Source organism: Eretmochelys imbricata, chromosome 23, assembly GCF_965152235.1.
Source record: "Eretmochelys imbricata isolate rEreImb1 chromosome 23, rEreImb1.hap1, whole genome shotgun sequence".
In the NCBI taxonomy this organism is placed as follows: domain Eukaryota; kingdom Metazoa; phylum Chordata; order Testudines; family Cheloniidae; genus Eretmochelys; species Eretmochelys imbricata.
The window spans coordinates 8,495,995-8,519,151 of record NC_135594.1 but is presented as its reverse complement, the minus strand read 5'-3'; the positions used below and the strand labels follow the sequence as shown (position 1 = coordinate 8,519,151).

Sequence of the window (23,157 nt, the reverse complement as noted above, 5' to 3'; positions counted from 1 at the left end):
GGTGTGATTTGGCCTTCCTGATTTCACTCCTGCATGCCCGAGCAATATTTTTGTACTCCTCCCTGGTCATTTGTCCAATCTTCCACTTCTTGTAAGCTTCTTTTTTGTATTTAAGATTAGCAAGGATTTCACTGTTAAGCCAAGCTGGTCGCCTGCCATATTTACTATTCTTTCTACACATCGGGACGGTTTGTCCCTGTAACCTCAATAAGGATTCTTTAAAATACAGCCAGCTCTACTGGACTCCTTTCCCCCTCATGTTATTCTTCCAGGGGATCTTGCCCACCAGTTCCCTGAGGGAGTCAAAGTCTGCTTTTCTCAAGTCCAGGGTCCGTATTCTGCTGCTTTCCTTTCTTCCTTGTTTCAGGATCCTGAACTCGACCATCTCATGGTCACTGCCTCCCAGGTTCCCATCCACTTTTGCTTCCCCTACTAATTCTTCCCTTGCGGCTGCCCCCGGGGAAAAGAGGGAGCTCCCAAGGCTCACAGTCCCCAGCATGGTTATCTCTGCCTCTCGGGCGGATCAATCAGAAACTGTTCTACAGCTGCATCATACAATGCATTTTCCTGAACCAATCCTATCAACCCAAGATTTTTAAACAAGAGCCCTCTCCCTTCCCTTCCCTCCCCGCCCCTCCCCTCACTACCCACCCCCTTTAACTGACTTATTCTTATCTAAAAAAACAGGCCCCAAGCACCTTTCCCACTAGATAGATAGATAGATAGATAGATAGATAGATAGATAATCCCATTGGCTTTAAGACCTTTTAAATTTTATGGGACTTTTCCCACTGGGGCTGACAAACAACAAAAATAATTTTCGGGGTTTTTAGAGAGAGTTCCCTGTTTTAAAATTTCACAGTTCAATTAGGGCTTGTCTACACTGCCACTTACAGCGCTGAAACTTGCCCCGCTCAGGGGTGTGAAAAAACACCCTCCTCAGCTGGAGCCGCGACAACACTGCCACCTTAAAGTGTTGTCGCGGCAGCGATTTCACGTGGGCAGTGTAGACACCTTCTTAAGAGTTTAAACCAGTTCGTGTTACAAAGGGGCCTCTTTATTTCACTACAGAACAAGGGAGTTCATTTCAAGGGTTACAAATGTGTTAAATAGATTGTGAATGGTAATATTGCTTTCTCTTTACCATTAACGTTCCTGTAAACAGGTGTTGATCTTACTAGTGTTCAGTAAAACTTGGCAGCCCCTTAGGTTTACATTTAGTTTTAATCCTCTGCCTTTGCTGGAAAAAAAATGTAAAAGCAGAAGGGCCTGCTTCAAATAGGTCAAATTTGGCCTTTGGTTTACACTTAAAAAATCACTAGGAAATAATAATGTGTGTGTGGGTGGGGGGTGTGGCGGAAGTGTGGGAGACAAATACCTTATCTCTGGTTTTAAAAAAAAAGCTAACTGGTTCACATAAGTTGCTTTTTCTTGTGTTTTGTAGAAATCCATACTTTCAAAATGTGAGGTTTTTAACTATACCCTGATTTTTAAAGCTTTCTTTACAATTTCAAGGTAACCAAAAAAACCAACTTTCTCTTTTTGCATCTTTTGATATATTAAGTCCATTTAAACAGTTAAAAAAGAGCTTGTACCTGGGTCTCAGCACACGGACTGCAAACATTTAGAAACAAACACAGTCTGATCATGCAACAAAAAATCATACTAAAATCCCTAAGTCAATAAAAACTTAATTTAACTTTAAGAAATTACTTTTGTAAACTGCCTGTGGTTTTAACCCCAAGATGCTTCTTTATTTTACACTCTTAAGACGTTCAAAGGGTGTCTTTTGAAAAGGAATCTGCTGTGGGTTCTTGTTTGTTTTAAATTCATACATGTTCTGGCCATCTTTACAGTGAAACAACTTTGGTCACAGGACATGCGAGCTAAACAGGGGAAGGCAGCTATTTTTAACTCCTGCTCCATGCAGATTTTCTATAACAGGCCTAAAGCAAACTTGTTTGTCCTGGTTTACATTTCAAAAAAACATGAGAAAAGAAGAAGAACGTATGTGTGTGTATGTTGGGAACATAACAAGCCCCTTATCTCTGTCAGAACTTTTTCACATCAGCTGCTTTTTCTTCTTTTTTGTCTAAATCCAAACCTTAAAAACATGAGGGTTTTAACTGTACCCTGATTTTTAAAGCTTTCTTTACAATTTAAAGATAAAGCTGTTTTGGTTTCGGTCTCTTTTTGTATTCTTTTATATAGTAAGTTTATTTAAAGAGTTAATAAAAAGATTTTGTAAATGGTGATATGGCCATTCCCATTTCTGTAACCAGGAAGCTTTGAAATCTACATGCCTGTTTCCTTTAATTAACTTTACGGCCCTGGCTTTTGCCTAATGGTAACTAGACATCTTTTGAAAACAAACTGGCTAATTCAAAAATGCCCCTGTCAAACTTATTACTAAAATGCTTTTTGTCTTCTTAGAAACACAAAGTACAAATGAAAAAGCCTTTTTGCTTTTATAAAGCATTACTTTTAATACAGCCTCTAGACCCAAAACAAACACAGAAGCATGTATTTATGTCTCAGCCCTTGGGCTGCAAACATTTAAGAACAAAAGCAGTCTGATAATGCAACAAAAATCTAAAATGTTTAATAAGCTTAATATAACTTTCATCATGTGTTAAAACTGTTACAGCATTTTTAAAAGGTGCATTTTTATTCCACTCCAAAACACAGCCTTGTTTTTTTCCGGTGAACAGGAGGTTTAAAGTCATGGCACTGTTTCCTTAGGTCCTGTCTACGCTGGCAAGTTGCAGCGCGGTAAAGCAGCTTTCTGCGCTGCAACTGGTGAGGTGTACACACGGCCACGCCACTCAGGGCGCGGAAACAGGGCAGTTGCAGCGCTTTAATAAAAGCCCTGCACAGTTTAAAAAACTTTCTGCACCGGGGCTACAGGCTGCGGTGCCAGTGTAGACACCGAGCTCGATTACGGCGCTGCGATTGGCCTCCGGGAGGTGTCCCACAATGCCTGCTCTCGCCTCTCTGGTCATCGGTTTGAACTCTACTGCCCGGCCCTCAGGTGACCATCCATCATCCCCACTCCCTAAACTCCTTTGCCATTTTGAAAGTCCCCTTCCTGTTTGCACAATGATGCGTGCAGCGCATCTTTCCAGGTGGCCAGGCCTGCTCCACGTACCAGGCGATCCCCCTGCTTGGAGCTATGCTGAGCTGCTGGACCTCATCAGCATTTGGGGAGAGGAGGCTGTACAGTCCCAGCTGCACTCCGGACGTAGCAATTATGATACCTACTGTTACTTTATTGACTTGAACTGGGACCATATAGATCATTGTTGCAACCAAGGTCCTGTAGTGGCACCAAATCTTGCATAAAGGGGGGCCAAATAAGGTGTCTAAGGCAAGGTTGTGGTTTGCTGGTTATGATTATGCTTTCTATATGTTTGTGTCATTTTTGTATTTTAACTTATAAGTATTGACTCTATACTGTCTGTGGTTCAAACTTGTACTATGCTTCTGGGTGACAACCCAGACAAGTTCAAAAGGAGTACTTGTGGCCCTTAGAGACTAACAAATTTATTTGAGCATAAGCTTTCGTGAGCTACAGCTCACTTCATCGGATGCAATGCCTAGCCTGCTTGATGGCCAATTAAGGACCATCAGCTACACAATTGACCCCTTGAGAGAAGGCAGACAAGCCTTGGGACTCAGCACGGTGTGCAGGGACCTGCCTATGGACAGAACTCGGAGGTTTTTCCAGGCCACTTGATGGACAGCTTGTCTTGGGACAAGGAAAGAAAGACCACATGGCAAGAGAATATAAAAAGCTGCTGCAGCTCCTCCATCTTGTCTTCAGTCCTGCTTCATCCCTCTGGAGGGACTTTGCTACACTGAAGCTTTGAACCAAGAACTGAAAGACGCATCCCAGCTGTGGATGTTCTCCAGAGACTTGATTTGAACCTGCAGTTTATTCTGTCGCTGCCGCAAGCCTGAACCAAGAACTTGGCCATGACTGTATGTCATTGATTCCATTTCACCAATTCTAGCTCTCATCTATAGCTTTTTCCTTTTATGAACAAACCTTTAGATTTTAGATTCTAAAGGATTGGCAAGAGCGTGATTTGGGACAAGATCTGATTTGTATATTGACCTGGGTCTGGGGCTTGGTCCTTCTGGGATCAAGAGAACCTTTTTTCTTTTCCTGTGGTATTGGTTTTCATAACCATTTGTCCCCAAAACAAGTGGTTCTGTTGGGGATACTGGGAAACTGGAGTGTCTAAAGGAATTGCTTGTGTGACTTGTGGAGAGCCAGTGGGGTGAGACCAAAGTCTGCTCTGTTTGGCTGGTTTGGTTTGCCTTAGAGGTGGAAAAGCCCCAGCCTTCGGCTGTAACTGCCCTGCTTGAAGCAGTTTGTCCTGAACTGGCACTCTCAGTCGGGTCCCGCCAGTACCAGCATCATTACACCTACGGACAGATTTCACGATGCATGACAGAAAGGGGCGATGACCGGGACACACGGCAGTTTAGGATTGAGGGGAAGGAGCTGCGGAACGCCAAGCACAGGGCGCGGGAGGCAAACCGCCACTCCGGTGCTGCGCCTATGAGCTGCCGGTTCTCCAAAGAGCTGGACATGATACTCTGCGGCGACCCCACCTCCATTGCTAACACCACTGTGGATACTTCGGTGGCTCGCATGTCAGTTGAGAGTGGACCGAGCCAGGAGGAGGAAATCTTGGACGAGGATGTGGAGGGGGACCCAGAGGAAGAAGATGACTCGGAGGTCAGAGATGCATGCGGCCAGGAGCTCTTTTCTATCCCGGATGTTGGCGAAGAGCAAAGAGGAGAAGAGGCCCCTGGTAAGTGGATTTGATTTTGGGACTCGCTGAAGTGGGTTGTTGGGGGCAGGAGGGTTGCAGAAAGCAGGCTTGTCTCCCACCGCATGCCACCCTGCCGGAAGGAGAAGGGTGGACAGGAAGCGGAACTATAAAAGGCCGCCCCTCCAGCTGAGTTGGGAGAGAGCTGCTGGAGGAGCAGAACGTCTCTTCCCTGCTCCCCTAATGGAGAGCGCTATCCTGACAGAGAGCCAGAGGGGCTGCCGGCGCTGCCAGATGCCGGGGTCTCCAAGGAGCTGGTGGGGCTGCCACTAGCCGTCTACCCCAGCGAAGCGAACAACAACCCTGGGACCCATGTACACATAGAATGGGTGTGTAGGAAGGAGCCCAGGGCAGCCAAATCGGGTTCAGCTGTGTTATTGACTACAAGCCGGCCAGCATGTTGTGATCGGATTTTCCCCACTGACGCAGTGGCGGACCACTCCACTGCTGTTTAGGGCCCTGGGTGGGGACGCAGTGGAGCGAGAGGGCCTGGGTTCCCCTACCACCGCCACACCACCGTCAGGAGTGGCAGGCTCCCCACCTGGTTGTCAGGAGACCTGATTGGTCTGGCACCCTCCTGAATCAGGACGCCAGACGGTTGTGCTGACTCTCCACCAGAGAGCTAACCTCCCCTAGACGGCGACGGCTCTGCCGGACTGTAGGCCAGAGCCCCCCTACTTGATTGCTGCACTGCCCTAATCGAGGGCCAGGCAAATGGACCATCTGCTGCTCTGCCTGCCTGATTGTAGGCCAGAGCCCCTACTTGACTGCAGCCCTGCCCTGAATGAGGGCCCTAGGCAAACAGACTCTCTACCATTGCTCGGCCTGACTGCAGGCCTGAACCATTAACACTGGGCTAATTTTCCCCTGAACCAAGGTACCCCGGAAGTATCGTAGGGAGGGGCGTGGTCTCCCACCCTGATGGACAGGGAGGGAGCCGCAAACCCCTTACAGCCTTTCTTTCTACTTGTTCATACTTTTTCTCTAAATATGTCAAAACACAAGAACGCAACCTTCCCCCAGCCAAACACAGAAAACAATACAAAAGAAATGTTCAAAAGGGCCGACGGCGCCAAAAACGTACACGACCGGAAACAGGGACGGAGGGCGGGACGTAAACCCTACACAGGGCGCGGAAACCTGTCAGAAAGTACACGGTGATGAAAGCTCTCGAGCAGTTAACTAGTCACGTGCAATCCCCTCTGTACATAGCAATCCCCCCTGTACATAGCAATCCTCTGTTTCATTTTGATGTTTTTTGACGTATTGTTCTGCTTTTATTTGATATATTAAATAACTGTATTTACAGTGATACATTGAGGTATAAACCATCTACACACCTTGTCCTGTACAGAGCACACAGACGGCTCCCCTGGATCCCACAACCCACACAGGGAGAAAGCTGTCGCTAGTGTTGGCATCTCCAAAATCATATCAGGGCAAGAAAAGGCACCTGCTATTTCCCACCCTCGTACAGTGTAGACACGGGGTGAGGGCGAGACCCAGTGTCCCCGGTTAGTCCTGCTCCATCTCTGCCATCTGGGTTTCCATCGACAGCTGTTCACACTCGAAACGCAGGGCGGGGTGAGGTTCGCCCATCAGCCAAAGAACCTTAATGTAAAGCAGCGCGCTCCTGCCAGTGCCCGTGGCAGATCCCCCATTCGCAGGATGTGATCATTTCCGCCCTGAGACGGACGAGACCTCGTGTCCTGGTGTTAGGGGGCGCTGTGCTCTGTACCCCACATATCCCCCCTCTCCCTGCCCCCCAGCCTGGTGTTAGGGGATGCTGTGCTCTGGATCCTACATGTTCCCCCAGCTTCCAGGCCCCCTGGCCGGCATTAGGGGGCGCTGTGCTCTGTACCCTACACCCCCCATCTCTCAGCCCCCATGCCAGGTGTTAGAGGGCGCTGTGCTCTGTATCATATGCATTTCCCAGCCCTCCTGCCCAGCCTTAGAGGGTGCTGTGCTCTGTACCCTACACATCCCCAGCCCCCAGCCTGGTGTTAGGCAGTTTCTACTGTCTGTGAACTTACTGCATGTACCGGAGTCTATCGGCGCATGCTGGGTGCCACGCGCTGTGGGTATGGACAGGGCCCGACGCTGGAACCTGACCTGAAGGTGGGATTGGCCACTGTCCTGGTGGTTAGGACACAGGCAGGTAGTAGAGGGGCTCTGTGCGAGGACCCGATTCTGCCTTTCTGTCTGGCCGATCCCTTCTAATGAGGCTGAACCTGCCCATCTCCCCAGACTCAGCATAGCACAGGACTTGGGGGGCACCTGCTGGCAAAGTGGCCTCAGTCCCCACCGTACAGGCAGGGGTCATTCAGCTGGTGATAGCCCTTCTCTCAAGCCCCCAAGCACCTGTGTGTCATGGCTGCCTGCAGGAGTTCAGGGCCAACAACTGCCTGGGGGGAGGGAACAGGGCCTGGCTAGGCAGGGGCTCAAACCGGGGAGTGTCAGTTTGGATCCCCAGCTAGCCGTTGGGGTGCAACACGGGGGGCGGGGGTGCGGATCAACTCCAGCCGGTTCATCATAAATCCTGTCCCTGAGGCCTCAGTAGAAATGGGATGTTCCCCTGGCAATATGCAGGTGCGAAGGACTTGAGAGGGAGGTGGCAGACGTGCCTTTTTGATGGCAGTCCCTGAGCACACGGTTCCCAGCATTGCCCTCCTGCCGTTTCTCTCTGGAGCCCTCGCCCTGCACCCTGGCCTGTCTGTTCTCAGGCAGCTGCGTGCTGCCAGGTGCACATCCCCAGCGTGGAGTTCCTGGTTTAATGGCAGGGGACAGGGACTGGGAAGGAAATATACTGCCATGCCAAGACTGGGAACGGGCTGGTGATAATGCCCTGGGGTGCCTGGCATGTCAATACCCAGCGGGGCCTGGAGCCAAGCCCCCCCGGAGCCATTTGTCAGGCCCTGGGTCTGTCCTGTGCTGGGCTCTCTCCTGCCTGACATTGGCAACAGTCTTAGGCTGCTCCAGCCCTGCTCCTAGTCCTCCTCCAGCCCTGCTCTTGCTCCAGCCTCGCTCCACTCACGCCCCGGCCTCCTGAGTCCAGCTCCAACCATGAGGCCTGACCACCTCCAGCACCTTCGCTGACACCATCACTTCCAGAGGGAATGGCACTGAGGTTGCCGGGGGAACAGGCATTCTCCGACTGCCCGGAGCCATTGTTCCATTCCCCAGGACAGTCCGATGCCAGGACAGTCCCCCTGAGCTCTGGAGAGGACTAGAGGTGCCTTCGGACACCTGCCGTGCAGCTGCTGGAGAGTCAGTGGAATTGCCCGGAGACGGCCACGCTTGCCTCCCAGCCCGGGAAGCCCAGAGGCCCAGAGCGTAGACGTCTCTCAGAGCATCTCTGCTAGCAGGAGACACTGGGTGAGGAAAGGAGCACCCCCCCCCCCGCCCTCCCCTAAGCAGGGGCCATTCAGAAGACCCAGTGTCGGGGGAATAGGGCTGTGTCTGTACAATGTCTAGCACCGCGGGGCCCTGATCCAGGACTGAGGCCCCTGGGCACTACAGAAATGCAAAGGAGAACAGCAGGGCTGGAGGATTTATAGGCTCCATTTGAGGAGGGCTGGTTGCGTTGAGCCAGCAGTGAGTCCCCAGTAACACAGAGCTCCGCTAGTGAGGGAAGATCTGTTTCATCTTCCCTACCTAGCACAGTTCACAGCTTAGCACTGACCAGCTGCAAGGATCCTGGTGGGCCCTGGTATGGCTGTAGCAGCATTTTCAATGTTTGGAAAAAGCGAGATCTGTGCAGTAGGCAACGTAGCTCCATCTGGGCACAGCCAGCTCCTGTGCCCCAGAGAGCTCCCACAGCTCACTCTGAACCAGGGATGAAGGGGGCAGGAGGTTGGAAGAGAAGGTACCAGCCTGGGACCCAGGAGACCCATGTTCATTTCCCAGCTCTGCCACAGATGCTCTGTTTGGCTTCGGGCTAGTCCATTATTCCCTCTGTGCTGCGGTTCCCTGCCTCTACAGTGGGGATAGCAGCCAGGCCCTGCCCTGAAGGGGCAGTTAGAATAAATGCAATCGAGATTGGGCAGTGCTCGAATGCCAGGGGGATGAGGGCCAGGATGGTGCCTAAGACAGACCGAAAGCAAGGGGGAGCTACAGAGCCGGTAGTGAGAGGGTTTGACCTTTGACAATCTGCGCTGAGTGCCAGGGCTGCCAGACCCCAGACAGCCACTGGCATTGCCAGACCTCCCTGATCTATGGTGCTGCTGCTCTCCCTGCTTCTAGGAGTCACTACCTCCCCCTGGGCTGACACCCCCGCAGCAATCATCTCCTGGGGCTGCCGTGGCACTGAGCGTTAGCAAGGCCTGAGACTCAGTTGGGTGTGTGCGGGGGGGCAGAGGGAGGCTGCTATTAAAGCAGCTTCTGCACCGTTGCAGCGGTGGGAGAGGAAGCGGAGACGGGACCGTTTTACACCCCATGGCCAAAGCACTCGGCAGCTTGGGACTGTTGAGTTCTATCACCAGCCCTGGGAGGGGAGTGGGTGTGATGAAGTGGGACTGTTCTTAATGTTTCCTCTGAATATTGTGGGGGTGCCTCAGTTTCCCCTAGGCAGTTCTTAAGTATCTAGATGGTGGGATAAGGGTGTATGATGATTGCAGAGCCCTAGGGGGCAGGTGTGTGCAGGGGTCTGGACACAGAGAATGGCCGAAACCCTGTTTCCTGGCAACTGATGGCCTGGGCCCTTCCCCCCTGCAAGGTGAGAGCAAAAGGGTTGGAGAACAAAGGAATCCGGTGACCTCCTGGCCCGGAAAAGGGATAAAGCCCAGAGGAGGGCGGGGACTGGAGATAGTTTCACTTTGGGGCTGGCTGGGGACACTGAGTGAAGTGCAGACGTGATTCTCTGGCTCACTGCTGCCCAAAATGGACCCAGCTGAGGGCTCCTGTTCTCTGCACCTACAAGCTCTGTGTTAGACCATGTTCCTGTTGTCTAATAAACCTCTGTTTTACTGGCTGGCTGAGAGTCACGTCTGACTGCGAAGTTGGGGTGCAGGACCCTTTGGCTTCCCCAGGACTCCACCTGGGTGGACTCCCCTTGGGAAGCGCACGGAGGGGCGGAGGATGCTGAATGCTCCGAGGTCAGACCAAGGAAGGCAGAAATTGTGTGAGCTGTGTGTCCTGAAGACTGGCTGCTCACAGAAAGGAGACTTCCCCAGAGTCCTGACTGGCTTCGTCTGTAGCAGTTCCAGAGTATCACCAGGGGGCCCCATGACAGTGGGGTCTAGTGGTTAGAAAGGGGGCGCTGGGAGCCAGGACTCCTGGGTTCTATCCCAGCCCTGGAAAAGGGATAAGAAACCCCGACCTGGATACGTCACCATATCACAAAACCCATCACCCCTGGCTCAGATTGAGTGCCCCAGTGTGGATGCTGCCTTGGATTTGCATCACCAGGGCGCCATCTCGCTATTATTTTGCACCACTTGCATTTCATAGAATCACAGAATATCAGGGTTGGAAGAGACCTCAGGAGGTATCTAGCCCAACCCCCTGCTCAAACCAGGACCAACCCAAACTAAATCATCCCAGCCAGGGCGTTGTCAAGCCAGGCCTTAAAAACTTCTAAGGATGGAGATTCCACCACCTCCCTAGATAACCTATTCCAGTGCTCCCACAACCTGCCTGGGGCAGCGACAGACCCTCTTGCTCCCCAGTTATAACACCTGGCCCTGAGCTAGCCCCTTTCTCCAGCTGATCTCAACGCCCTTCACAAAGGAAGTTGGCATTACTATCCCCACTTTATAGATGGGGAAACTGAGGCACACAAGGGGGACGTGACTTAACCAAGGTCACTCCGCAGGCCAGCCATGTGTGTATGCAAAAGCCTGAGGACTTTAACTGGACCGGTCTAGTTAAAACATTACAACACCCCCCCACCCCATCCATGGGGATGCCGTTATACCAGTACAAAGGTTTGTTGACTGGTAGAGGCCAAATTACTATCAGACCTCAGGCCAGCTGGTGACCCGAACTCCCGAGATGCTTTGGGAAAGCTGCTAAACTCTCACAGGCTGTGAAAAATGCCAGTTTGCTAAAATTTGTAGCCTAGCGCCCTGTTATTTGCGTTGCCACGCAATTGAGCGAGAAATGTACTAACCACAAACAAATGGAAATGTATAAATAACATAGTGATGGTAAAATTTTATGCTTAAGCAGCAGATGTGTGATTGTGTGCTGGGAAGTCTATGATATTTACCAGACACAAATTTTGCAGGCGACAGAGTGATCCCCGTGATGTCTTTTGCCACGGCTTGCATACAGCTTGGACTACTTATAGGTAACTTAGTTCCAGCTTATCTCTTCCTCTTTCCCAATGCAAGGATGTATGCAAGCCGTGGCAAAAGACATCACAGGGATCAGTCTGTCGTTTACATCAACGGCTGCAAAATTTGGTTCAGCAGACGTGGTAATGGATCTGCCTTTCTGTTTGAGCGCTGTACTAATAACTAATAAATACTGGCTGGGGCTTGGGTCCTTGAGGTCTCTTTAAGTAGGAAGTAAGATCGAAGCTGAATTGGTAATAAATCTGCTTCCCTGGGGGATCCTCCAACCCAAGTTTACTGGCTGGAACAGGACTGGGCAGGGTAACAACCTCTGTGTCGGGAGTAAAGACCTAGCCGTGTGTGGAAACTCTGGCTGGGACAGTCTAGGGGCCGACACGGGAGGGGAAAAGTTTGAAGAAGAGATGTAAGACTAGATCCAGCAAAACGTTAACTCCATCAAGAGTAAAACGAGGGCAAAGAATGGCCGAAATAGTAAAGGAGGGCTTGGATTGTTTGTAAAGAAATGTGCTGTTATGCATGGAGGATCTGGGGCCGCACAGCGGCCGGCCGGCCCGTGGGATCACACGTGTGTGCTGCTTGTCTCTGAGGCTCACCAGAGAGTGGAGGGGAAAGCATGACCCGGGGCGGCAGCTCAGCATCAGGCGCGCGAGGCTTTTAATCAGAAGCTTAAGGAAGTGACAGAAAATGCTCAGAAAGGGAAGTCGCAGAATGGGGAAGTCAACGGGCGGCTGGCGAGTGCCGCAAGGAAAGGGGAAGGCGGGCGAGGGGAAGGAGCTGAGGAGACGGTGCAGACGTGGGGTTGTCAGAAACGGGCGGAGGATGGTGGAAGTGCTCATCGGCCAGCACAGGAGCAATTGGCTGCGGTGACACTGGGAGCACCGGGGAAGCCGGCTGAGTGCGAGGAGGACCCGGAGGATGTGATGGAGCAGGACAAGCCTCATCGTTAATAATGCAGCTGAGCCGTGTCGGAAGTTAAGAAAATGAACTGCATGCTGGAAGGAAAAGGTTTGGGGGCACCCCGAGTAAGGAGGGGCGTGGGAGAGATCGGCCCAGGGGCTCTAGAGAGAACTGGGGTAGGAGGCTGCCAGCCGACCGGGCGGGTTTGTGAAGGCCGGGTGCTGGGGTGATGGCAGAATGCTTCTTAAACGCAACGTCAAAACGTGACATTGTGACAGGCCATAGCAGAAATGCCAGGCAGAGGAGAAACCTGTCCAGGTACTAAGTCAATGGGTTCTCCAAGAGTGCCGGACAGCACTTGGTTCCACCCATTTCTGTAGGGGGAGATGGGCCACAGACAGCAGTTTCCTCCCAGACCGTGCACAAAGCTGGTTGGACGAAGTGTGGGTATTTCCGGAGTTCATTGTATTACAAATGCAAATGGGTCTGGAGTCTGGGGGGATGGGACGTGATGCCTCTGGGGGAGACGTGACTCCAGCAAACCCTGGGAAGGGTCAGGACCATCACAGGACACTTGTAAAAAGACCGACCAGCCAAGGCGGGGATGCAAATTCCCACCTCTGCCCCCAGCCTTTCGAAACAACGCCCTGGGGAGCGAGACACTGGCTGCGAATGACCTGTTCCCAGATCGAGGGACTGGCCTGCGGCACTCACAGATTCCCAGGGGTCATGTTCACAGCAGAAGCCGTGCTGAGCTTGGAAGCACTGAAAAGCCCGTGGGTGGGTTTGACGGGCTGCACCCCGGCCGGAGCCCTGGCTGGAGTCAGGGGAGGGATCCCTGGTAAGCCCATTAGCAGGCGGGTGGTTCGCTGATTGGTTTAACATGTGTTCTCGGCAGTGCTGTCACCGTAAGCACCGAGGATTGTCCCCCCACCGGGGCTGTAATGTGTTAACTAGCCTGGGACAGTTACACTCCTACAGCATTTGTGTGTGGGGCTGGAGCCGTGGCAATGGGGTGGGGTGGGGGCCAGCAAAGGCCTCTGTGACACCGCCCCATGCCGGCGTTATTGACACGTTTCCCTGCAGCCGGCCTGACGCCCTGCAACGAAAACCTGGCCAGAGATTTTGCTCCATGAAATGTTTTGAGATGGTGATGTCGGGAGATGGAAACCCAGCTGGGAATTTCCTGCAGAGCAGCGGCTCCCAGTGCTGTTCTCCTGCCCCACATCTGGGCCCGCTACAGCCCTCACTCGACCCCCAGCTATGTCCAGGTGGGGCCCTTGGTGCCTTCCATAAGGGGGGTTACACACAGCGCCAGCTAATGGCCAAAGAGTGCAATACTGGTTAGGGCCCCTCCATTCCAGTCCTTTTCCTCAGTGGGTCTTTAGCTCCATGGCAGAGGATTGAGCTTCTAGCTCTGATGGTCCCAGGTTCAAACCCGGGCCGGGCCAGCGACGACCCTGGGGGAGCTGCCGAGAGCGATGGGGAGGGGAGGGTGCGGCCGACATGCCTGTGCAGGTCTCACACTGCGCTCTGCCTGCTGCTTCCTCATCGGCGAAGACGACACAGTCTACGAGGGCAGAGGTTGGAGCACCATGGGGGCCCATGCCAAGAACTGGAACGATAAGTCACTGGGAATCAGCTTCCTGGGCAGCTTCTCCAGTACGTGGTTCCCGTCTGTACAGATTTCCCTGCTAGGCCCCCAGGGGAACTAGGAAGTCCACAGCTGCTCTTGGTTCCACCACGGTGGGGCACTGGGCTGGGGCACAGGGTCAGGAAAGAGAGGGGGCGGGGGAGCGTGGCGAAGCAAATGTGTGCGTGGAGGCAGGGAGACGCATTACCAAACACAATGGTGGGGGGCGGGGGAGACACTGACATGGCCAATCAAGAACGTGGCTAGACAGTGTTTATTTACTCAGGCCACATTCACATCCCCTGAGCAGCAGAGAGGGGCCAGGGGCGCGTGTGAAATTAACAGGGGGCTGCTGGTGTCCTGCAGAAACAGCCCCTGACATCACCACCCTGACCGTTGCCAAGAGCCTGATCCAAAGTGCTGTCTCCGGGGGCTTCCTGAGTGAAAGCTACACCCTGAAGGGGCATCGCGACATGAAGTCAACCCAATGCCCTGGGGACGCCCTCTACGAGACCATAAGCCAGTGGCCTGAGTTTGAAGCCTGAGTCCCTGCAGCCTCGGGGCAGCCCCTGTGCCCATCGCTGACCCCGCCCACAGCTTCTGCCTGCTCGAGCAGCACCTCTGCCCCCCACCAGGGGGCAGCCTCCCGCTTCTCGCCCACCTGCTGCCTCCTAGGGCCCGGAGAGCAGGGCTCTGAGAGTTGGGGTTACGCTCCCATCTTCCCTGGGCTCTGCTTGCCCCCCCCGGGGGGCTCAGATTTCTAATGGCGCCTGGGAGCCACCTGCCTCCCCCAGGCTGCTTCCTTTGGCAGATGCCAGGCCTAGCCCCTCGCTCCCGCCCGCAACGGGCATGTCAGTTTAGCCCAGGTCCACACACAGCCAGGCCCAGGGTCTTACAGCGTCCAGGGGGGTGGGGCCAAGCCTCAGCCAAGCTCTGTGGCGATGGCCCTGCCAATCCCTGGGCAGCTCAGGAAACTTCGCCTCCATTCCCATGTGAAACGCCTGAGCAATTATCAATTCCAGAGTCAAATCCGCCTCTGCCCCCATCCCCCCTGAGATCTGCAGCAAAGATTTTATCTGGAATCCCCGAGAAACCGGTCGCTAGTTAACCCCCCACAAAGGGAATCCAAGTGTCCCTGAGCCCTGACACTCGGCTCTGCCTGGCCCCCGCAGGGTCTGCCTCTCAAAGCTTTCAGCCCTCGACCCTTTCGCCCCGACAATCCATTCCCGCGAGCCTCTCTCACCGAGGGGGGCAAAGTGTTTGGATCTTCACACAGCAGGTGCCTCGGAAGTACCCGTCGGGTGGGTCACAGAGTCCCACAAAGGGGTTTTTAATTCAAGTGCAATTTGCCTTTAACCCAGCGCCCCTGCGGCTTAGTGTTTGCTTTGCTTGGGAGCTACTGAGCAGTGAAAACAAACCAGCTTCTAGCACATGAAAAGTTGAAGCGCTGGGAATCATTTCATCTCCTGTTAAACCATAACCACCACCACCCTGCCGCTGGACTGGGCTGGGCGAGCTGAGAGGGTGTGGTTATGGTCTGTCAGATTAGCACTAAGAGGCCCCCTTGGGCTAGGTGCTATACACACAGAACATGAGACAGACAGTCCCTGCCCTAAAGAGCTCACAGTCTAATTAGACAAAGGATGGGAGGGGAAACTGAGGCACAAGGAGGGGAAAAGGGTTTTACCAAAACTCACAGGGCCAGTTAGTGGCAGAGCGTGGAACAGATCCCATGGGTGCAGTCAAGTACTCTGCCCACTAGGCTGTGCTGCCTCCCAATCCAGAGGCAGGAGGTGGAGAGGAACCAAGGGGGTGCTGGTTCCGCATGGGTCACACACAGGCAGGCCTGGCAGCACTGAGCTGAAGGAAGGGGAGGGGAGCTGGGGTTTGCACCTGCTGATGGGAGCTGGGGCTGCGGCTGGAGACTGGCAGGAGGGGCCTGAGAGGAGGGAACATAGAATCATAGAATATCAGGGTTGGAAGGGACCTCAGGAGGTCATCTAGTCCAACCCCCTGCTCAAAGCAGGACCGATCCCCAATTAAATCATCCCAGCCAGGGCTTTGTCAAGCCTGACCTTAAAAACTTCTAAGGAAGGAGATTCTACCACCTCCCTAGGTAACGCATTCCAGTGTTTCACCACCCTCCTAATGAAAAAGTTTTTCTTAATATCCAACCTAAACCTCCCCCACTGCAACTTGAGACCATTACTCCTTGTCCTGTCCTTTTCTACCACTGAGAATAGTCTAGAACCATCCTCTCTGGAACCACCTCTCAGGTAGTTGAAAGCAGCTATCAAATCCCCCCTCATTCTTCTCTTCTGCAGACTAAACAATCCCAGTTCCCTCAGCCTCTCCTCATAAGTCATGTGTTCCAGACCCCTAATCATTTTTGTTGCCCTTCGCTGGACTCTTTCCAATTTATCCACATCCTTCTTGTAGTGTGGGGCCCAAAACTGGACACAGTACTCCAGATGAGGCCTCACCAATGTCGAATAGAGGGGAACGATCACGTCCCTCGATCTGCTCGCTATGCCCCTACTTATACATCCCAAAATGCAATTGGCCTTCTTGGCAACAAGGGCACACTGCTGACTCATATCCACTGACACCCCTAGGTCCTTTTCCGCAGAACTGCTGCCTAGCCATTTGTTCCCTAGTCTGTAGCTGTGCATTGGGTTCTTCCATCCTAAGTGCAGGACCCTGCACTTATCCTTATTGAACCTCATCAGATTTCTTTTGGCCCAATCCTCCAATTTGTCTAGGTCCCTCTGTATCCTATCCCTGCCCTCCAGCGTATCTACCACTCCTCCCAGTTTAGTATCATCCGCAAATTTGCTGAGAGTGCAATCCACACCATCCTCCAGATCATTTATGAAGATATTGAACAAAACCGGCCCCAGGACTGACCCCTGGGGCACTCCACTTGACACTGGCTGCCAACTAGACATGGAGCCATTGATCACTACCCATTGAGCCCGACAATCTAGCCAACTTTCTACCCACCTTATAGTGCATTCATCCAGCCCGTACTTCTTTAACTTGCTGACAAGAATACTGTGGGAGACCGTGTCAAAAGCTATGCTAAAGTCAAGAAACAATACATCCACTGCTTTCCCTTCATCCACAGAACCAGTTATCTCGTCATAGAAGGCGATTAGATTAGTCAGGCATGACCTTCCCTTGGTGAATCCATCCTGACTGTTCCTGATCACTTTCCTCTCATGTAAGTGCTTCAGGATTGATTCTTTGAGGACCTGCTCCACGATTTTTCTGGGGACTGAGGTGAGGCTGACTGGCCTGTAGTTCCCAGGATCCTCCTTCCCTTTTTTAAAGATTGGCACTACATTAGCCTTTTTCCAGTCGTCTGGGACTTCCCTCGATCGCCACGAGTTTTCAAAGATAATGGCCAATGGCTCTGCAATCACAGCCGCCAATTCCTTTAGCACTCTTGGATGCAACTCGTCCGGCTGCATGGACTTGTGCATGTGCAGCTTTTCTAAATAGTCCCGAACCACCTCTTTCTCCACAGAGGGCTGGCCATCTACTCCCCATGTTGTGATGCCCAGTGCAGCAGTCTGGGAGCTGACCTTGTTAGTGAAGACAGAGGCAAAAAAAGCATTGAGTACATTAGCTTTTTCCACATCCTCTGTCACTAGTTTGCCTCCCTCATTCAGTAAGGGGCCCACACTTTCCTTGGCTTTCTTCTTGTTGCCAACATACCTGAAGAAACCCTTCTTGTTACTCTTGACATCTCTCGCTAGCTGCAGCTCCAGGTGCGATTTGGCCCTCCTGATTTCATTCCTACATGCCCGAGCAATATTTTTATACTCTTCCCTGGTCATATGTCCAACCCTCCACTTCTTGTAAGCTTCTTTTTTATGTTTAAGATCCGCTAGGATTTCACCATTAAGCCAAGCTGGTCGCCTGCCATATTTACTATTCTTTCGACTCATCGGGATGGTTTGTCCCTGTAACCTCAACAGGGATTCCTTGAAATACAGCCAGCTCTCCTGGACTCCTTTTCCCTTCATGTTAGTCCCCCAGGGGATCCTACCCATCCGTTCCCTGAGGGAGTCAAAGTCTGCTTTCCTGAAGTCCAGGGTCTGTATCCTGCTGCTTACCTTTCTTCCCTGTGTCAGGATCCTGAACTCAACCAACTCATGGTCACTGCCTCCCAGATTCCCATCCACTTTTGCTTCCCCCACTAATTCTTCCCAGTTTGTGAGCAGCAGGTCAAGAAAAGCTCCCCCCCAGTTGGCTCGTCTAGCACTTGCACCAGGAAATTGTCCCCTACGCTTTCCAAAAACTTCCTGGATTGTCTATGCACTGCTGTATTGCTATCCCAGCAGATATCAGGAAAATTAAAGTCACCCATGAGAACCAGGGCGTGCGATCTAGTAGCTTCTGCGAGTTGCCGGAAGAAAGCCTCATCCACCTCATCCCCATGGTCCGGTGGTCTATAGCAGACTCCCACCACTACATCACTCTTGTTGCTCACACTTCTAAACTTAATCCAGAGACACTCAGGTTTTTCTGCAGTTTCGTACTGGAGCTCTGAGCAGTCATACTGCTCCCTTACATACAGTGCTACTCCCCCACCTTTTCTGCCCTGCCTGTCCTTCCTGAACAGTTTATAACCATCCATGACAGTACTCCAGTCATGTGAGTTATCCCACCAAGTCTCTGTTATCCCAATCACGTCATAATTCCTTGACATCAGCAGGACCTCCAGTTCTCCCTGCTTGTTTCCAAGGTTTTGTGCATTCGTATATAAGCACTTGAGATAACCTGCTGATCGCCCCTCATTCTCAGTATGAGGCAGGAGCCCTCCCCTCACAGACATTCCTGCCTGTACTTCCTCCCGGTATCCCGCTTTCCCACTTACCTCAGGGCTTTGGTCTCCTTCCCCCGGTGAACCTAGTTTAAAGCCTGCCTCACTAGGTTAGCCAGCCTGCTGGCAAAGATGCTCTTTCCTCTCTTCGTAAGATGGAGCCCGTCTCTGCCCAGCACTCCTCCTTCATGGAACACCATCCCATGGTCAAAGAATCCAAAGCCTTCTCTCCGACACCACCTGCGTAGCCATTCGTTGACTTCCACGATTCGACGGTCCCTGCCCTGGCCTTTTCCTTTCATGGGGAGGATGGACGAGAATACCACTTGTGCCTCAAACTCCTTTATCCTTCTTCCCAGAGCCATGTAGTCCGCAGTGATCCGCTCAAGGTCATTCTTGGCAGTATCATTGGTGCCCACGTGGAGAAGCAGGAAGGGGTAGCGATCCGAGGGCTTGATGAGTCTCGGCAGTCTCTCCGTCACATCGCGAATCTTAGCCCCTGGCAAGCAGCAGACTTCTCGGTTTTCCCAGTCAGGGCAGCAGATAGATGATTCAGTCCCCCGGAGGAGAGAGTCCCCGACCACCACCACCCGCCTCCTTCTCTTGGGAGTATGGTCGTGGAACCCCCCATCTCAGGACAGTGCATCTCATGCCTTCCAACCAGCGGAGTCTCCTTCTGCTTTCTCCCCCCAGACATATCATCTGGTCCACTCTCTGCAATGGTACCTGTGGAGAGAACATGAAAGCGGTTAGTTACCTGTGTCCGCGTTGCTGGAACCCGGACATTCCCCCTTCTTCTTCTGGAGGTCACATGTTGCCAATCTTCTTCACTAGTCTCTTGGCTCCGCTGTGCAACCTGCTCTAAATCTTTAGAGCTTTGTGCCCGTAGAAGCATATCCTGACTTTTGTCCAGAAAATCCTCAGTTTCTCATATGCAACGCAGGGTCGTTATCTGTTGCTCCAGACCTTCAATCTTCTCTTCCAATATGGAGACCAGCTTGCACTTTGTACAGACAAAGTTGCTTCTGTCCTGTGGAAGAAAGACAAACATGGCACATCCAGTGCAGGTCACAACAGCTGAACCCCCCCATTCCATATCACCTTCCTACTATGAGCTTCCTCAGAACAGCCATGCCAGGAGCAGTGTCCCAGCCCCACAGTGCCCAGGGCTGCCCAGCATGTGGGAAGGGGGCAGCAGCACTGACAGGGCAGCTCTTTGTTACGAGAGTCGCTGTGGAGCAGCCCCCGAGCGAGGCTGGGAGCCCAGCATCCCAGGGCTGGACGGGTCCCGTAAACAGGAGCAACCCCTGGTGGGCTGGCAGCTGGAGGCCGTCCTGCAGAGAGTGCAGGTCTGGCCCCCCCGCAGCCCCCGGTGTCCTGCCCCGGCACAGTCCAGGTTCAGCCTAGTTATTCCTGCTTCTGAGCCATGGACCCCGGGGGACACGACCAGCTGGGATCCAGGCCCCCAGCTGGGAAGAAGCTAGTCCAGGCCCCGGCGGCTGGAGCTCTGGAGGGCATGTAAAGCCCAGGAAGGCCCAACCTCAAGAGGCTCAAGCAAGAGGTTTCACTTCTGGACTGGCCACAGACCTTCTGCAGCCCCGGAACAGACTCAGCACAATCTCCCTTCCCATCCTCCCATCATTTTAACACCTCCCCAAGCCCCTGCGGGGCTGCCACAGCCCGGGCCCCCCAAGCCACCTTGCCTGGTCCCTAGGGTGTTTTGGCCGCTGGCCCCATGGAGCTCGGCCCAGGAAGGGTGAAGGATCCTGTAAGGCCCAGGGAGGGGTTGGTCCCTTCACCAGGGGCGGCTCTGGGTAGTCACAGCCACAGGTACTTGGCCAGAAAGGCAGCCAGGATCTTGCAGAGGTTCTCCACGGTCTGGGGGTGCAGGTTCTGCTCCGTGTCCTCCATCGTGTGCCAGACCCATGGGAAGGGGGTGGCGATGAGGTGCAGCACCGGCACTCCTGCGGCCAGACAGATACATGGATAGTCAGCAGGGATCCAACCCAGGATCTGCATCACTGCAAGCACCAGCCTCTACTGCTGGAGCTACAAGAGTAATTCCACTATTGTCAGCAGTAGTAGACTATTATCCCCATGTGGCCCAGCCACTAGCGGGCGACGGGCGACATTCTAAATGCGCACACTGTCTCAGTAGATGGAGCCAGGCCCTCAGGCATGACCTGGCCTTACATCTAGGAGCTATGTGCTCCCCTGACCTAGCAACGAGCAGCTGGCCCAGGTGCATTATGGGAACCAGATTGGCCAGAGACATCAAGTGAGTCAGGGCCAAGTGGCTAGATAGCAACGATGTGTTTATAAAGTCTTTCACTCCCAAGGATCCCAGAGCCTAAGTTCAAAATGCAGTCACCTCTGGGGTGAAGTGTGCCAGGCAGGCAAACATCATCTATAAAGCATGTTACCCCTGTAAATAACACCTAGCTCTTGCATAGCCCTTGTCCTCAGGGGATCCCAAAGCACTTTACAAAGGGGGTCAGAATGATTCCCCCCACTTCACAGATGGGGAAACTGAGGAAGACAGCAGCAAAGTCACCCAGCAGGGCAGTGGCAAAGCCAGGACCTGAACCCAGGTCTCAGTCCCTTGCTCCTCTCATGAGGCCAGGCTTGTGTGGGAGCCTGGGGGAGTCTCACCATGCTTGATCTGCACACATTCTGTCCTGGCTCCCCCGCGGAGGCCTCCCCAGCTGTCCATCCCACTCTGCTCTGCACCTGGATGTCCGGTAGCATGGGGCAGGACAGGTACCTTTGCGAAGGAAGGGGACGTGGTCCTCTTCGACAGGCCCATAGGCAGGCTCCCGCTGGAAGTACGTCTGCTCCCGGGGGTGGGACTGCAGCAGGCCCAGCCGGTGCAGACGCTTCTCTGGGCGACACAGAGAAGAGAGTGAGGAATGGGCTGGTTCCTGGGACCTGCCAGGCTGGGGCACGGCAGAACGAGCCCCACAGGGGGCTACACCTGGCCGCTCACACCAGAGCTCCCTGAGGACACGGAGACGCTGCCAGGGAGGGAGGGGGGATTTCAAACCTGACAAGTCGTGTTTGAGGGAAATAAAGTGTTGGTGAAAGATGCCAGGTCAACAGCCCTGGGGACTGAATCCCCAACTCCCAGCTCTGTCCCACAGCTGGGGATAGAACCGAGGAGTCCTGGTTCCCAGCCCCCCTGCTCTAACCACTAGACCCCACTCCCGTCCCAGAGCTGGGGCTAGAACCCAGGCACCTTTATTCATTGTCAGACAGACGCAGGACCATCAGGACTGGCGGGGGGGGGGGGGTAGCTGTCCTGCTACAGGTGCCTGGGGGGGCAAGCCCCCTCCCACCCCTGGAAGAAAGAAAGGTTTGCTACCGATGCCGACGAGCCGGTCGAACCAGGAGGCAGTGAGGGGGAAGTGGTTCTGGATGGTCGGGTGGTAGGCCCCCAGCAGGTCCAGCAAGATAAACAGGCTCTGCAAGGAGGCAACGAGGGGTTAAATCTGTAGGGGCCCAGTCACCCCAGGAGGATCTGAGGGAGGGATTGGTACAAGATCCAGTGCAGACAGATTGAGCCCCCCGCCTACCCCGCACAGGCACCCCCACCATCTCCCTCCAGCCTGAAAGATCCCCCATGGAGAACTTCCCAGAGGGGCAGGTGGGCGGCTCTCACCATAGCCTGGAGCTGGCTGGTGCCCGGCTGGTGCTGAGCCTTGGCCATGGACAGCCCCGTACAGGGAATCCCTCTCACTCCACTCCCGGAAGGCCTCCTCGCCGTCCAGGAACAGCAGCTGCAGCGTCACCTCAGAGCCCTGGGGAGAGACACGGGGCTCGCTCAACACCTGGCACTGCTGGACAGGTGAGAGGACTGCACCCAGGACAGCAGCAGAGCTAGGGATAGAACCCAGGAGTCCTGGCTCCCAGCTCCTCTGCTCTAACCACTAGACCCCATTCCCCTCCCAGAGCCAGAGATAGAACCCAGGAGTCCTGGCTCCCATCCCCCCTGGTTTTACACACTAGACTCCATTCCTTTCCCCAAGACAAGAGTAGAACCCCCAACCCAGGAAGCTCTCACCTGCTCCTTGGCCTTCAGCAGCTTCGCGTCCAAGGGCGTGGCCAGTTCCAGCAGGATAGCACAGGGCACGGCCGAGTCGGTGGCCCCCAGAAGGTGCGGCCCTGTCTTTCCCAAGCTGCCACCCCACCGGGGATGAAACATCACCAGCTCCATCCAGCCCAGGGACCACATGGACAGGTACTGGGGCTGGGATGGGGACTCTGTGGAATCTCAGATTAAAGGAGCACCTTTACATTTGGGATGGAGGGGCTAGCTGCAGAGCAGGGAGGTCTTTCCTAAATTCCCCAGGCTTACCCTGATCTGAGGCTGTACAGAGGAGGCTCCCCAGCCAGCAGCTGCCTTATCAGAACTGTGTTCATTAGATAGATAGATAGATAGATAGATAGATAGATAGATAGATAGATAGATTCAGGGTAATGTATCAGAATCTGGCCCTCACCCCATTGCACTCAGCGGGTTTCTCTCGTTTTACCCTGGGGGAGATGAGATCAGAACCCAAGACCGCCAGTTCCAAGAACTCCACAGACCTGTGTTGTCACTGGATTTATTGCCGAGGGGACATTAGACAAGGGGAGGCACCAGAATACCCCTCTGTGGGA

The 23,157-nt window shown here is 53.5% G+C and overlaps 1 protein-coding gene and 1 pseudogene across 1 annotated transcript; one reads left to right on the top strand and one right to left on the bottom strand.

The window, feature by feature from the left end:
* The first annotated feature begins 12,117 nt into the window (after positions 1-12,117).
* Positions 12,118-14,212, top strand: LOC144278992 (peptidoglycan-recognition protein SC2-like). The gene is made up of 4 exons (XM_077840396.1): positions 12,118-12,142; positions 12,665-12,872; positions 13,575-13,696; positions 14,034-14,212. The coding sequence occupies exons 1-4, from the start codon at positions 12,118-12,120 to the stop codon at positions 14,210-14,212; spliced, it is 534 nt and encodes a 177-aa protein (XP_077696522.1).
* A 6,104-nt stretch (positions 14,213-20,316) lies between these two features.
* LOC144279293 (glutaminyl-peptide cyclotransferase-like protein) lies at positions 20,317-22,711 on the bottom strand (annotated as a pseudogene).
* Between the last annotated feature and the right edge of the window lie 446 nt (positions 22,712-23,157).

Excerpts from the sequence above, each read along its gene's own strand:
- LOC144278992 (XM_077840396.1), top strand. The coding sequence starts at position 12,118 with ATGAACTGCATGCTGGAAGGAAAAG. Across the intron at positions 12,143-12,664 it reads CTGCATGCTGGAAGGAAAAG|CCTTTCGAAACAACGCCCTG; the intron begins GTTTGGGGGCAC and ends CTCTGCCCCCAG. Across the intron at positions 13,697-14,033 it reads CTTCCTGGGCAGCTTCTCCA|AAACAGCCCCTGACATCACC; the intron begins GTACGTGGTTCC and ends GGTGTCCTGCAG.